The sequence below is a fragment of the Crinia signifera genome, chromosome 4 (genome assembly GCF_055691185.1).
Source record: "Crinia signifera chromosome 4, ASM5569118v1, whole genome shotgun sequence".
NCBI lineage: Eukaryota > Metazoa > Chordata > Amphibia > Anura > Myobatrachidae > Crinia > Crinia signifera.
Window position 1 is genome coordinate 119,901,719 of NC_139220.1, and position 14,622 is coordinate 119,916,340.

At 43.4% G+C, this 14,622-nt stretch overlaps 1 protein-coding gene across 13 annotated transcripts in view; it reads right to left on the reverse strand.

The window, feature by feature from the left end:
* The window catches only part of PPFIA2 (PPFI scaffold protein A2), a 323,573-nt gene that overhangs the window by 234,412 nt on the left and 74,539 nt on the right, over nucleotides 1-14,622 (reverse strand). For 2 of the 13 annotated variants that reach the window (XM_083182334.1, XM_083182331.1), the window contains exon 1: nucleotides 10,879-11,279. The exons of 9 other annotated variants lie outside the window; for them this stretch is intronic. In XM_083182334.1, coding sequence (XP_083038460.1) covers nucleotides 10,879-11,040 — 162 coding nt within the window. In that variant the 5' untranslated portion in view covers nucleotides 11,041-11,279. Of the gene's footprint in view, nucleotides 1-10,878; nucleotides 11,281-14,622 lie in introns of those variants that run through there. 2 more of the 13 variants (XM_083182329.1, XM_083182333.1) reach the window with 2 other exon arrangements.

The window sequence follows — 14,622 nt, forward strand, 5'->3', positions numbered from 1 at the left end:
CTGGTTGGTTAAAGGGGGGTAGGGAGAGGGGAGTGGTTGCCTCTCCCCCTCACACCAGAAAATGCAGGGACTACGCTGGTGTATAAGGGGTCAGCCTGGGAATGTCCCTGCATGATCCTAGGACCATATTCCCGGGTAAATCCCTAAATTTTCTGTTGTGAAAGGGGTATTATTTCAAACAGCCGTGACCTGCAGTGCTCTGAATACAGCCGGGCAGCCCCTGCTCTCTGCCCAGCTGTCAATGACTGTCACCCCTGCAGCTTCCGCTCCAATTCTTCTCCACGCTTTCAGCTCAGCCCACCCCCCCTTTAATCTTGTGGTGCCGGCGCCCGGCGTGCTCCCCCAAAGTCACGCACAACAACAGCGCGCACAATATTTCAAATGTCCACTCGGCTAGAGGGGACACCAGGAGGGGAGTGGGAGCGTGCGCTGCGCTGCGCTCTGCTCCTCTCCCCATAGAAGCAGCTGCACCGCTCTCCATCTCTCCCTGCAGCAGCAGCAGCGAAGGCTCATATAAAAATTTACAGTAAGTGGCACTTTTGGGGGCATTGCTTAAGGGACGCTACAAGTGGCGGTATGTGGGGGCATTACGCATAATTTGTGGCTTAATGTGTAAGGGGCATTACAGTGTGCAGCATCATGTGTAAGGGACATTATATGTGTAGCATCATGTGTAATGGGTACTATGGTGCGCGGCATCATGTGTAATGGGTACTATGGTGTGTAGCATCATGTGTAATGGGTACTATGGTGTGCGGCATCATGTGTAATGGGTACTATGGTGTGCGGCATCTTGTGTAATGGGTACTATGGTGCCATCAAGCAAGAACCCCCTAGCAATGAGCACGTAGGTAAGCAGCACTTATGTGGCAAATATGTAATGGGCATTACGGTTTGTTATATAGTATGTAATGGGCATCATGATGTGTGGCACAATGTGTAATGGGCATTATGGTGTGTGGCCTTATGTGTAATTGGCATTACAGCATGTGGTGTTATGTGTAATGGGTATTACAGAGTTTGCTAAAATGTGTAATGGGCATTACTGTGTAAGGTCTAAAGTGTAATACCACACCCCTTTTTGTGATGTCACGCCTCCTTCCCATAAGCCACACCCCTTTTTGCCGCGCGGCTACGCCGCGCAAAGGTCTCCCTACTGTTGTGTCTAGATCTGGGACCACCCATTACCATAATTCTAGATTCGCCTATGCTCAGTAGTGCTGTTACATATGTCCCCAGTGAGTTTTTATAAAAAATAAAAAAATTCTTCACTTTCTGGAATGTATGGTTTTTGGAATAATTCGGATAACGGATATTCGGATACGGGATACTCGACCTGTAGTACTGCTCTTCTGGATGCCGCACTGCCACTGCGGCTTTCCTTCAGATTTTCTCAGTGTGTTAGGACTCTGGTGGAAAGAAGGGGCTGGTTTCTCCGAGCTAGGTGTACGGCTTTAGATGTTAATGCACGTATCACCCTCACATCCAGGCTCTGCCTGCGCCTGCAGTCTGGTGGGGTCTCACGGAAAGAGTGGTTGCATGAAAGCCGTGTCGCTCAGGAGAACTCCAGCAGGGCTTAGGATCTTGCAAAAGCCACCCGGTGCAGCCGAAGTTGCAGCCAATCCCTTCCGCGAGGGGAGAAGTTGCATCCAATAGCCACATGGAAAGGTTCTTTTGCTTGCAATATATTGCATGCGATCACCCTTTATTATTTATTTATTATCAGTTCCTTATATAGCGCATAAATATTCTGCAGCACTTTACAGAGAATATTTGGACATTCACATCAGTCCCTGCCCCAGTGGAGCTTACAATCTATATTCCTTATGACATGTACACGCACACACAGACATTCTAGGGTTTAATTTGTTGAGAGCCAATTAGCTTACCAGTATATTTTTGGATTGTGGAAGGAAACTGGAGTACCCAGAGGAAACCCATGCAAGTACGGGGAGAATATACAAACTCCGCACAGTTAGAGCCATGGTGGGAACCCATTATCCCAATGAGGTGAGGCAGTAATGCTAACCATTAAACTATCCGTACTGCACATTCTCCACTGCCAGGAGGCTGTCCGTGTCAGAGATCAAACCTGTAAGCATGTCCGATCTCCGACTCGGGACCACACGTTGAGTTTGAACACATCCAATTTGGCTACTTTTCACCCGATTTCTCGGCCTGATTTATTGGATTTGGGTAAAAGAGTAGCCAAATTGCTTAGTGGTTGGGGGCCTGAACCCTAATCCTTCCATCCCACAGCTTAACTCTAAAGCCCTGTACACAGCAGTGAGCGCCGGTCAGCGCACATTAACCCCTACACTGACATCAGGTTGTTGGCTGGATATCCTCTGTTTGCACAGGAATTGTGCTTTCAGTTTAATAACAAAAACCCGGACGCGGGTAATGATATTCACTCATGGACAGTGTTTGCTCTTCAGTTAAAGCCATTCATTTATTGATAACACGTGTACAAGGATAGTATATACATTAACTTGTTTTTTCTTTATTTAATTATTTTTTTATTTTCTTTCATATATTTTATTTTTTTATATATATATTTTCTCATATGGTTTAGGGTTGTTATGTAATGTGATTTTATTATTGTGCAATTGCAGAGTATCAATTGAATTTTTGCTGTGTGTACCAAATACATTTTATTGGTTTTATTGATTGCTCTGTGTGATACTTCAGCGCCCCGTGCTAGATTCTTTTCACACAGCAGTGGGGACCTGGCAGTTTTCCGACATCTGCAATCGCATCCAGAAATGCAATATCATTCATTATATTGCACCATGTGTATACATGGCTTAACCCTTCGCAATCTCCCTAGAAAAAGGCCATTAGAAGGCTGAAACACGTTGGTGCTATTGCGTCTACACCACCATAACCAAGAAACTTCCAGTCAAAGAGACCCCACGAAAGGACCCGACAACTTAGGTCACGTGACCTGGAACTAAAGACCAAGCAATGCTGCAGCAGGAGAATCACTGAAGCCCACACCGGCATCCTCACAGAGTGCAGGACAGGAGTGCATGGGTAAGTAGGAGGGCTTCCTTAGGTGAGGGACTCAGACGGCCAACTGCTGTTAGTAGCCAAAGCCGCACACATCAGTAACCAAGACCACAGGCTGTCCACAACGTCACAGCTCAGCTCAGGCTGCAGGATCACATTTCAGAGGCCTGGGCTAATACCCCCAGGTGGAGTGGCCGGCAGGACATGACCCACCACACATCTCACTGTTACCTATCCTCTGCAAGAACCGGTTTTTGGGTGCAACTTCCCCTCCTACTCCCCAGCACTCAAGAACTCCACTGGGCAATAATCAGAAATGATCCAGACTGTTCCCCCACCATAATTTACCTAGTTTATTCGGGCCCACAGACTGAAAGTTCTTGCTCAGTTGACAGAAGTTTTTGGATACAAAATACCTGTCACTGTCTTTCTTCTTTCACGTCCCAGACATCTCACACATACTATATTCGTCTGCCATACCTGGTGCTGCTGAATGGTTAATCAGCTCTGTCCCAGATAGGGGACTGGATGGCTCCAGCCTGTTACTTTTTAGCCTGCTCTGCAGCAAGCAACCATGCACCCACTCAAGGGAATGGGCACCAAATACATTTTCAACTAGTTTCTGGGTGACTGGGATGAATAAAGCTCGAATGTCTGCAGGAGACAACATTTCCTTTAAAAATATTATGAATTCAGCTATTACAAACAATGTAAACCTGGGAGTTAAAAATATGAACATTTTCATCTATATTGTGTACAGTTATTGCAAATAACAGATCATTCAGGATGAAATATTGGTGCATTTGTAAAGACTGTTTTATACCACACAGCTCATCAACCATTCTGGGACTGTTCCCAGAGCTTGTAGACTTTTATCTTGAAAGCCCAGCCATGTTTTACCTAATGGCAACATCTACAGTATATTGCATTAGGGAATACAGAATGTGTCGATTTACCTCACATTTTGTGGCTGTAATCATATAGTCATAAAACAAAACAACATCAATGAAGATGACGGATTGTGTTACAGTTTTATATACCATCATGTTACCTTGCAGTTTGGTATACAACAGATGATAAACTCTTGACTAAATGTAAATTTCATCTACAGGAGTACATGTGTAACCCTTTTAAAAAGGACAAACTTAATAGTCACCAGTATGTAGCAATATATGAAGCAGAAGCTGCAGCCATTGCTCAGCCACCACATAGATCACTATGGGTATGGGGTTATGTGGCAATGCTTAGCTTTTCAGAGGTTGTATGTGTTTGCTACAGTAATTGCATTTAAAGTTAATGGAAGGGGATTGTAGGGATGGATTCTGTTATCCTCTCTGATTGGCTGGAGGTGATCTTTATGCCACACTATTCTATTCTCAACTCCACGCCGACGTGGATAGTGGGGGTATGAAAAGGTCGGAGGAAGCGTACCGCCGCCCCTCGCGGGCTCGCTGCGCTCTCCACGCTTCGGGTTCACGTTGATCGTGGGGTGGCGTTAAAAATTGTGGGGGCCATTTAAGACTTCAGGGGGACTATTAGGGCTCTGTGGCCCATTTAACATTGTTTCCTATGGAAAAATCGCGGGCATTGAGGCATTTAACACTAAAATCGCGTCCAATCTGACTTTTAACATTGATCCCTATGGGAAAATCGCGGGCATCGCGTCGCACCCGTTTTTTATGTACCCGCGATGCCCGCGATTTTTTACCCCCGACGCCCGCGATGCTAATCGCGGGCGCCGTTCTAGGTAAAGAGTACCCAATAACCTTTATTTTTACTCATCACTAATAAGGTTTCTTATTGTAGTCCATGTCTCAGGGCATGTACCATTATACATAGCCTTACTGCACTGATGTGCAGCATCTAGGAATGATAGCTGGGGTACATAAGCCTAACAAAGTTTGTACAGTTTTATGGAGGTTATGACTTAATCAGTGGCAAATCACTACTTTGTGCAGGGTGTGCAATCTTCAGGCCTTAAGTCAGGGTACCCCCTTGCCATCCACTCTGCACCCAGAAATGGATCAAGTTTCTCTGGTGTACTATACAAACAAGTTTAAAACAACATGATTCATTATATTTTATTTAGACCTTCAAATATTTTTAGAAGAACCATTGTTCATTTAGAAAACCATTGTTTATCTTTGCCATTTATAAGCCTGGTTCAAGCTTATCTGTAGTTGATTAAAATTAAATACAGTACATACAGTACAGTATATTTAAAATTGAAACCAAGCACTACACAGCCTTAGCTGGTCACACAATAAATAACTGAAAATCTCTGGGTTGCAGATCCTGCTCAGTTCTTTTGCATAAAGCTGCATAAATGAATGCAATGAGCAATTGCCATCACAACTGATTTTTAAAGAGAGTGATGAGCTAGACTCGAGCTTCACAATGTATGTTCGGCATCCCGGCAGTCAGGACTGTGAGGCCACCATCCTCAATGATATTGGGATACTGGCGCCAATCTCTGGCAGTCGTGGGGACACAGAGGCTAGTATTCTGAACATGGCCATCCCGACCGCCAGGATGATGAATGTCACCCATTAAAACACATTTCATGAACTTGATAGATTACAATAAATGATTCCAATCATTATATAAACAGAAGGAGGGACAAATAAATGGTTCCAGTCATTGTGTTGACAATCAACACTGTAATGTTGACATGTTTGGACAGTTGATATTCAAAGTGTTGATATCCACCTGATTAAGGTTGCCCTGAACAGGTGAACCCAGAGGTTCCCAAATGCAGTTTTAAAGGTACCCTAACTGTACAGGCCTAAAGTAAATTCATCAAATTTGAAGATACTGTACATCAGAATTTGAAATTTATCAGAAATTGAAGATACACTTCAGCGCTATCCCAATAGAATAAAGCTACAGCACATCAAACTTGCTTGTAGATCCCTGGACCGACTGATGTCCAAGTATAGTCTGCACAGAAATGAAGGACTCCTACTGACCTCCATAGGGGTCCCTATATGCACATAAAGGTATCTTTATGTTTTTCAAACGACAATATCTCTTCTAATCCTGCTGTCACCTCACGTCTTCACATGCAAAATGTATACGTTACTGACCTGTATAGAAGGCCCTATTTGCACATAAAGGTATCTTTAAACAAGGATCCTAATCTTCAATATCACTCGACACCCCGTATTCATCAATCATAAAACATCACACAGCAGCAATCCCGGGCGCAATCACCTACCAGTTGAACCAATTTTTTTTGCTAAAGTAAATTCATGGCTGAGCACAGAATGTTAAAATCATATTGCTTGACGTACTAATTAAGTTACCTGTGGCCAAGCATCGATGCACTTAATCCTGGACCAATATGGTGGTTATGGACTGCATTTGGGGACCTCTGGGTTAACCCATAGCTCCCTGTACTCATTTCCAAATCGAGGAGTTAATGCATATTAGTGGCAGTTTCACCACGCGGGGAAAAGCGGTTATAATGAAATAGCCCAAGAACGTAAAAGTCAGAGGCTGCCACCATTTTATTCATGTGGTAAATTAAAAAGGCTGGCTGAATCTGGCTCTGAATAAAGGTAATTCTGAGCTGGAGAGCAAGAAATCCAGCAAATCAACAGAAATGTGTATTGTTGCAGGGACAGCATACTTCAACATGAAGGTAAATGTGGAGGATCTGGTCCAGGTTTTAGAGCAGCAGCAGGGAAACTGAAGTGATCAGGGTTGGGCTGATTAGCAGTACCTGTGCTTTCCTGATATATGTATTTCCAGGGCAGCTGGTCAGGGCTCCTGATGGTGGAACAGCTGCCCAGGTGATACGCCAGGGTGTGTGCTATGGTAGGGACCACTGAAACATACTGAGGAGTTTGTACTATGTGGTGACATCTGTATGCTCCAATGCTGTGACCATCCTTGCCTATGCTGTTTACCTGGTATGCGGTTTACATGCTACAAAATAAAGACCAAGACTTCATCTTAGCCAGTGTATGTAATTCCTTGTTACAGTATGTATATTTTGCTCCCCACATTACCCATCTTTAGTGTATCCCGGAAGTCAAATGAGATAAAGTGAAGAGAAAATAATTTCATGCACATAGGAAAATTACTAAGGGGCCTATGCATAAAGCAGCGTTAAAACTTAATTATCACTTTTGATTAATTTCTCGCCCTATCTGATTATGAATTCTTATGAAAAACAAAGAAAATAGTGTGTTGACAGTTTATAACAGAGCAAACTAATGAAACCAGCACAAGAAAAGCAGAATCAAGTTTGTGCACAAATATAAAGCTACTACATTACCAAAAATAACTCTAGATCACCATCTGTGCTAGGCCAATAGACATTCATTCAAAAAGCACTTTGCTAAAAGAATGAAATAGATAATGGCTAGCCAGAGGCATAGGGAGGGCGGAGCCAGTGGAGCACACTCTCTGGGCGCCGAAGGTGCCACGGACCGCAAACTGATGAGGTCACGCATGTCACAGTCTTCTTCCCCCCCTATCCGGCGTCTCCTCCCTGGCCGAAGCTGCTGTTTGGGCTGGCTCAGTCGGCTGTGATGGCGAGCTGGCTGGGCAGCGCAGCAAAAATCAGGAGGACACTCCTCCCCTGCCCCAGCTACCCTCCCTCCTACCTGGCTGCAGGAGCATCATCATCACTCCGTACCAAGTGCTGGCTGTAGCCTGGAGGAGGAGGCTGGCTGCTGCTGGCTGTCGCCCTGCTGTGCTGCTGTCATCAAGGTGGATTTCAGTTTTTTAAGTAAAGATCAAATCATGGAACATGGGGAATAATCATGGATCATGGGGTTTGGGGGATTGGTGGGGGGATGAGTCTCTCTAAATAAATCAAATATATGTAATAATGGGAAACTGGGTGTGGGGAGAGGGTGTTGAGGGCTTATATATTATATTAATAATATTAATTATAAGTACATTTATATAAAGGATTGTATATATATTTACATTTATAAAAGATTGTATATACAATGTGATCTGGGCGGAATATTACCGCCCAGGATCGCATTGTAATATGCAATCCTATCTCGGGGATGTATCAACCTGCACATGCAGGGACAGGGCTCCAAAAGGAACCCATCCCTGCGATGCGCTCAGCCATATGCTGGGGGTGTGCGCATGTGTGGTCAGTGCTGATCCCCCTTTGACCACACTGCCCTGGCTACACTGGGCTACCAACATCACGTTAGCCAGGCCACTAATTCATTACAGGGGGGGGGGGCGCGAAACATGCCCTTGCTCCGGGCACCATGGCACCTAGCTACACCGCTGGGCACAGCAATATCACATTTTTATCATTATATTTAAGTCACGGTGGCAGTAGAAATGCTGCACACTTTCACATGTACAGTAGGAAAACGTTCCGCCACAATTCAATGCCCATTGTTGGCAAAAACATAGGGCAACACAAAGGTCTCTAAAAATGATTAACACATGGTCAAAATGGCATTAATGTAATTTTTGGTAGAAATACCTACTGTATGTCTGTATTGTAGATCTCCATATCCCCACAAGCCTTTGTCTGTACATGACCACACTGCAGAGTGTGTTGGGGTTTAGCCATTTGATTATGACAGCTGGGCAGCGACATACTTTGTGCCAGGCGTCACTGTAATCTGTACATCACAGTCTGCCATATGATCCCAATTTACCATACTCTGCTTTGAAAAGTAGATAAGCCAAAATAAATAAATAAAATCGGTACGAATCTGATCTATAAATAAGACTACAGTGTACCTAACTACAAATATATTCCCGATGTTCAGATGCTTTACAGTCATATTTTCTGGCAGGGGCAGTTTAGTGTACTGCACTGGAATGCAGTAAGGCCACACTGTGCTTTCATCATTGGCTACAGCTGTATCCACAAATAGGTAATCCTATCACAGGTCAATACAAATAATATAATCTTCTCATAGCAAAGATCATGATGTAAAGCAAAGAACAAAGCAACATGTACAGTAAAATTTGGCAGATGAAATGTTAAAAACAGTAATTAAAATGTATCTAAAATGTGGATAATCCACCTAGAACATCTCATCCTGAGCTGGGAAGAAGGATTCTTATATATGATACTGGGGTGCTCCATTGCTACAGTAAACCTTAGACAATAAGACATAGTTCTAGAACAGGGGTGGCCAAACCAGTCCTCAAGATCTACCAACAGTTCATGTTTTTCAGGCAACCTGTGGATCTGTGGTAGGAATGGAGGCAGCATGTTTGAAAATGTGACAGTTAGTAATGACTACAGCTGTGCACCAGCTAGATTATTTGAAAAACATGGACCATTGGAAGAGCTCAAGGACTGGTTTGGCCACCCCTGTTCTAGAGTGACACATACAGCCACATAGCTGACGACCAGTGGTGGAACTTGTGGGTGGCGAGACCAGTTGTAAAAATATAAATATAAAGTCCCCTCCTCTACCACAAACCAAGATGTCATTGCTGGACAGCAGTGGGCCCTTAGTCCTCAGGGGCCCAATGCAATGTACTTGCTACACCACTGGTAGTTCCACCTCTGCTGGTTTTAGCGGTTCTCAATGGAAGATTTTGTCTCTATTTAAATGCAGCTAATGGCATAATCCTACATTTATCTTCATTAACCAGTATACAAGTTTAAGCATCTATTATTCATAGTACTACAAAAGTTATATAATAGAATATTTACAGTGAACTTTAGCTCAGGCCAAGTAAGAGGTAAGTCATGTGACCTAATGCCAAAGCTTCCCAGAAAGTGGCATTCAGGTGCTGCCATCTATGCGTGATATTGTAGACTTTGTAGTATTGCAGCGGATTACTAGTAAAACAACAAAGTAGTAATTGGTGAATACAATACATTTTATATGTTGCCTACCTGGACCATATAATACAAATGCAAAACCCATCCTCCCAAAAAACAACAATTATATAGATAAGTGTCCACATATAGCGATATACACTCTAGAACAGAGCATCATATCAGCTATTGATATAGTCATGTGTTCGAAATTGTATTTGGTGATAATCTGATGATACCCATTCCATCAGCCTCATATAATATATGCAATTAAAAGTGCTAAAACAGGTAACGAGAACCACACAAAATGCATACTGACAAGGTAAATAAAAGCATCATTAGATTTATGTGCATGTAGTAACATAAAGACTGTAATAAGACAGAACATTGAAGGTTCCATTATTAGACGGATGCTTTTATATCTGCATATGCTGTGCTAACATCACAATTCAGATGGCAGTTTATACCAGCAGAGGAAAATTCAGCAATTTAACAAAAATAGCCCTTTTTCCTTTTTTCCCCCCCTTCTCTTTTTTTCTTCTTCTCAGTTACATTTTTAGAACTGCTTATTCAGTGTCTAAGGACTGCCAACATTCGTGAGAGGCTGGGTATGAAAATCAGAGCTATTATGGGATTTTTGCACTGCTACTCTGCAAGCAGAAACAGTGACAATACAGGTTTACTAAGCTCTCTGTAAGGGGTCTCCTATCAACTTGTTGAAGCAGTAGTTGTCTCCTAAGGGTGGCACAGCCCCTTGCAGTGTGTACATGGAACATTAGCGGTTCGTGAATCTGTTACGATTGATCATAAACTGACGGAGCCATGGGTCGTTGCGTGATCCTTTACCTCTTAGGATCAAAGGCTAAACTACTGGTCACGGCCTTCCTGTAAATATTATTTACCGTTTCAAATAATAGTGCACTATAAACTGTATTAGAAATCTAAATTATTTGTCATCTTTGAGCAATTAAGGAAAAGATTAAATCCCAGCATTCTATATGCGATGGGCACATCACAATAAAACTATGGATAGTAACAAATGATAAAAAAATAAAATAAAAGTAATCCGGTGAATCATAGACATATTAAACACATACCTGAAAAGTGTAATACCTAGTTCCATTCGGAGGATGTACTTTAGGAGATCCGGAAACTGTGTTTATATCCGAGAAAATCATTTCTGATCTCATAGGCAATACAATCCACAAAATGATACAGATGCAGGCGAAGGAGTTAAGCTTCTTTTTAAATCCTTTCATGCATTACGGAAGGCTACAGTACAAAATAAAATCTGCCCTATCCCATCATATGCCCGACTGATGCGTTTAAATGTTCTTCTGCCAGCATGTTGGAGCTGGAAGGAAAGGCCCTTCGTCCCTGCTCTCATTTGAACCTCACAGGGCATGTGAAGGTAGTTAAATAAAAACACATATGGATGGGGGAAGAGGAAAAAAGAAGAGCCCTACAATACATGAAGCTTGTACAGAATCTGGCAATGCTTTGGTCCTGCCCATCTGTTCTCAGTGATAATCACCTCCCCTCAACCACAGTCTAGCTAAGTGATTATGCTAAGCATCCTAGCTAACCAATAACGCTCCACTTCACTTATAGTATGTGTGTGCTCACTGCTCAGTGTAATACAGGGGACCTCTTCCGACACACTGCATGAAGATGCTTTCTTTTCCTTCTCCTAGAAGAGAGTGTGTAACAGCAGGACAACCCACTGCACTGCTACTTTATTAAAGACTTTCCCAGCAGTCTTTGTACTATCGCATATTATTCTGGGCGCTTTTTTAAACAAAATAAAATTGTTTACATGTACAGTACATTACAGTTATTGTAATAACAGAAAAAATAAATATATATATATATATATATATATATATATATATATATATATATATATATATATATATATATATATATATATATACACACACACACACACAGTAGGTATTATGCACACAGCAAACTGCCGCAACAGCACAGCTGAGCGTGTATACTGTAGTTTATTAATTACTGCTAACACTTTTTGACCAAGTTATATAGTGTATTGATCTGGCATAGTATAAGCAGACAGCTGGCAATACAGAACTTGCAAATTCATGCAAGTACTCACTTTGAGAATCTCAGGAAGTTGCTTATATAGGTCAGAGGTATTCAGTAGGGATGGCCATCGGTGCAATCGCCATCGATGTTAACAAACTATGTGATGGATAACCATCAATAGTTTTAGCCATTATAAGAAAAATAGCCATCGCGCTATTTTTGCAGAGATTTGTGCATGCACAGTAGGGTCTGAATGCTCTTGTTCTACTACACACTGCGCTGCTCCCAGCAGAGAGGAGGAGGCCCAGCCAGGGGAGGCTGCACACGGGCCCCCTCCTCTCTTATGCGTAACTCTTAAATATTGAACTGCAGATGGAGCGCTTCTCAGTCAGAGGTGGGAATAGCCTGGCGGTGAGGCGCTCCATCTGATGGGGACGCACAAGCGTCTCATGCGCATCCCTGTCAACACAGCGGTGGGGAGCGCTTTCCCTGCTCGTCTCCGCTTCAGGGAGATGGCAGGGTTAGGGGGGTGCAGGTAGCTACGGAGGGCTCAGACAGAACTGGGCGTGCGAGCGCCTCATGCGCATGCCCCATTCTGTCTGATGGTAGGTCCTAGCGGTTGGGGATAGCATCACCAGGACCCGCAACAGTGACAGGGGCTCCATCTCTATATATATATGTCCATGTTGATCATGACTACTGTATTACTGACAGAGGGATTCAGTATGAAATCCCGGCGGTCGGGATCCCGGCGTTCAAAATCCCAATGCCGGAATCCCGACAAGGGGGGGGAACGTGGATCGCCCCCCCCTTGCGGGCTCGCTGCGCTCGCCACGCAGCGGGCCCGGTGCCTCGCTACGCTCGGCACGCTAATTTATTCTCCCTCCAGGGGTGTCGTGGACACCCACGGAGGGAGAAAGTGTCGGGATTTCGGCGGTCGGGATTTCGGCGGTCGGGATTCCAGCGTCGGGATTCTGAACGCCGGGATTTAAACTGCATCCCCTGACAGAGAATACATTACAATTAATTGACCATGGTTTTTGCAAATGTGAATAAACCCAGGAGGTACATTTACTGAAGCTTCTAAAAGTGAAAAGTGGGGGTGCTGCCCATAGCAACCAACCACATTCTGTCTATCATTTTCTATAATGTAACAGTGAAATGATAGATAGAATTTGATTGGTTGCTTGCTATGGGCAGCATCCCCACTTTTCACTTTTAGAATCTTAAGTACAGACTCCCAATTTTAAACAGTGTTTTAACAGTAAATTCATAATTATTTTTGATACCTATGCTGATGACATTCATACATTTAAAATTCCTGCCAATGTTTTTAACCCAGCAGTATTTGACTTTTTAATAAAAAATAAAATAAAGTCGGAATACAGTCTATCAGAACCACATACATATAGAGTACATGGTTTGGGTTCCTTGTTAAATAAAGGGGTACTTGTTTCCTAGCACGGCGCCCACGATTTTCATCTTATGCCATCATTTTGATCGCATCGCATGCGACGCGATCGCATGCGGTGCAATCAGACCCGATTTTTTAATTGTACAGGCACCCTGATGGGTGATTACTATGTTAAATGCACCCCCATTGTTAACGTTACCCCCACTATGAACGCCAACCCGAAGCGTGGCGAGCGCAGCGAGCCCGCGAGGGGTGGCGGTACGCGTCCTCCGACCTTTTGCTACCCGCACTATCCAAGTCAGCGTGGAGTTGATTTTATATAGTGTGTCGAGCGCAGCGAGCCACCGAGCTCGAAGCATGTCGAGCGCAGCGAGCCCCGCGAGGGGACGCGTATTACATCACATGTATTCCGCTGCGCTCGCCACATTATATAAAATCAACTCCACGCCGACGTGAATAGTGGGGGTATGAAAAGGTCGGAGGACGCATTCCGCTGCGCTCGCTACGCTTCGGGTTGGCATTGATAGTGGGGGTGGCTTTAACAATGAGGGTGCATTTAACATAGTAATCACCAATCAGGGTGCCTGTACAATTAAAAATCGAATCGCATCTCAAGGCATTGTAATGGCATGCTATGCAACGCGATATTAAAATTGTACAGTTCGGGTCTTAGGACCCGAAATTCGGGTCCCATCGCATACCTTAATTAGTGGTATGTGATGGCATACGATGGTCGCCGTGCTAGGAAACAAGTACCAATAAAGGTATTAAATTCTGGTAGACGATCATAACAATATAACCGATAAATAACAGTAATGCACTGTAAAGAACAAACCATAGTTCTATGCAGTAACATATGTACACTACTGTGCAAACGTTTTAGGTAAGTGAGGAAAAATGCTTTAAAAATAGAAGTGTTAATAGTTCATGTGTATTAATTAACAAAATGCAAAGTAAACTAATAGAAGAGAGATCTAAACCTAATCAATATTTGGTGTGACCATTCTTAGCCTTCAAAACAGCAACAAATCTTCTAGGTACACTTGCACACAGTCAGGGACTTTGTAGGGGTATAGCCAGGCAGAGGTTAAAGGGGGGAGGGGTGAAACAGGTACAACTGAGTTTTGCAATCTGTAATAGTGAGGTGGAACTAGTTCAACCTTCACCCTTTCACCCTTACTCTGCACAACAAAAAGGCATGATAGTTATGTAGTATAGTATATGACTAGCCCTACCTAATGGGGGAGGGGAGAAATTAGTTGGCAGAGGGGATGGAGTTCTGCCACCTCTCCAGAACCACTTTAAGCCCTGTAGTCAGGTGTATGGCACACCAAGTTGCCAGGGTAAAAATGAACATGGCTACATCCGAAGATAAAAA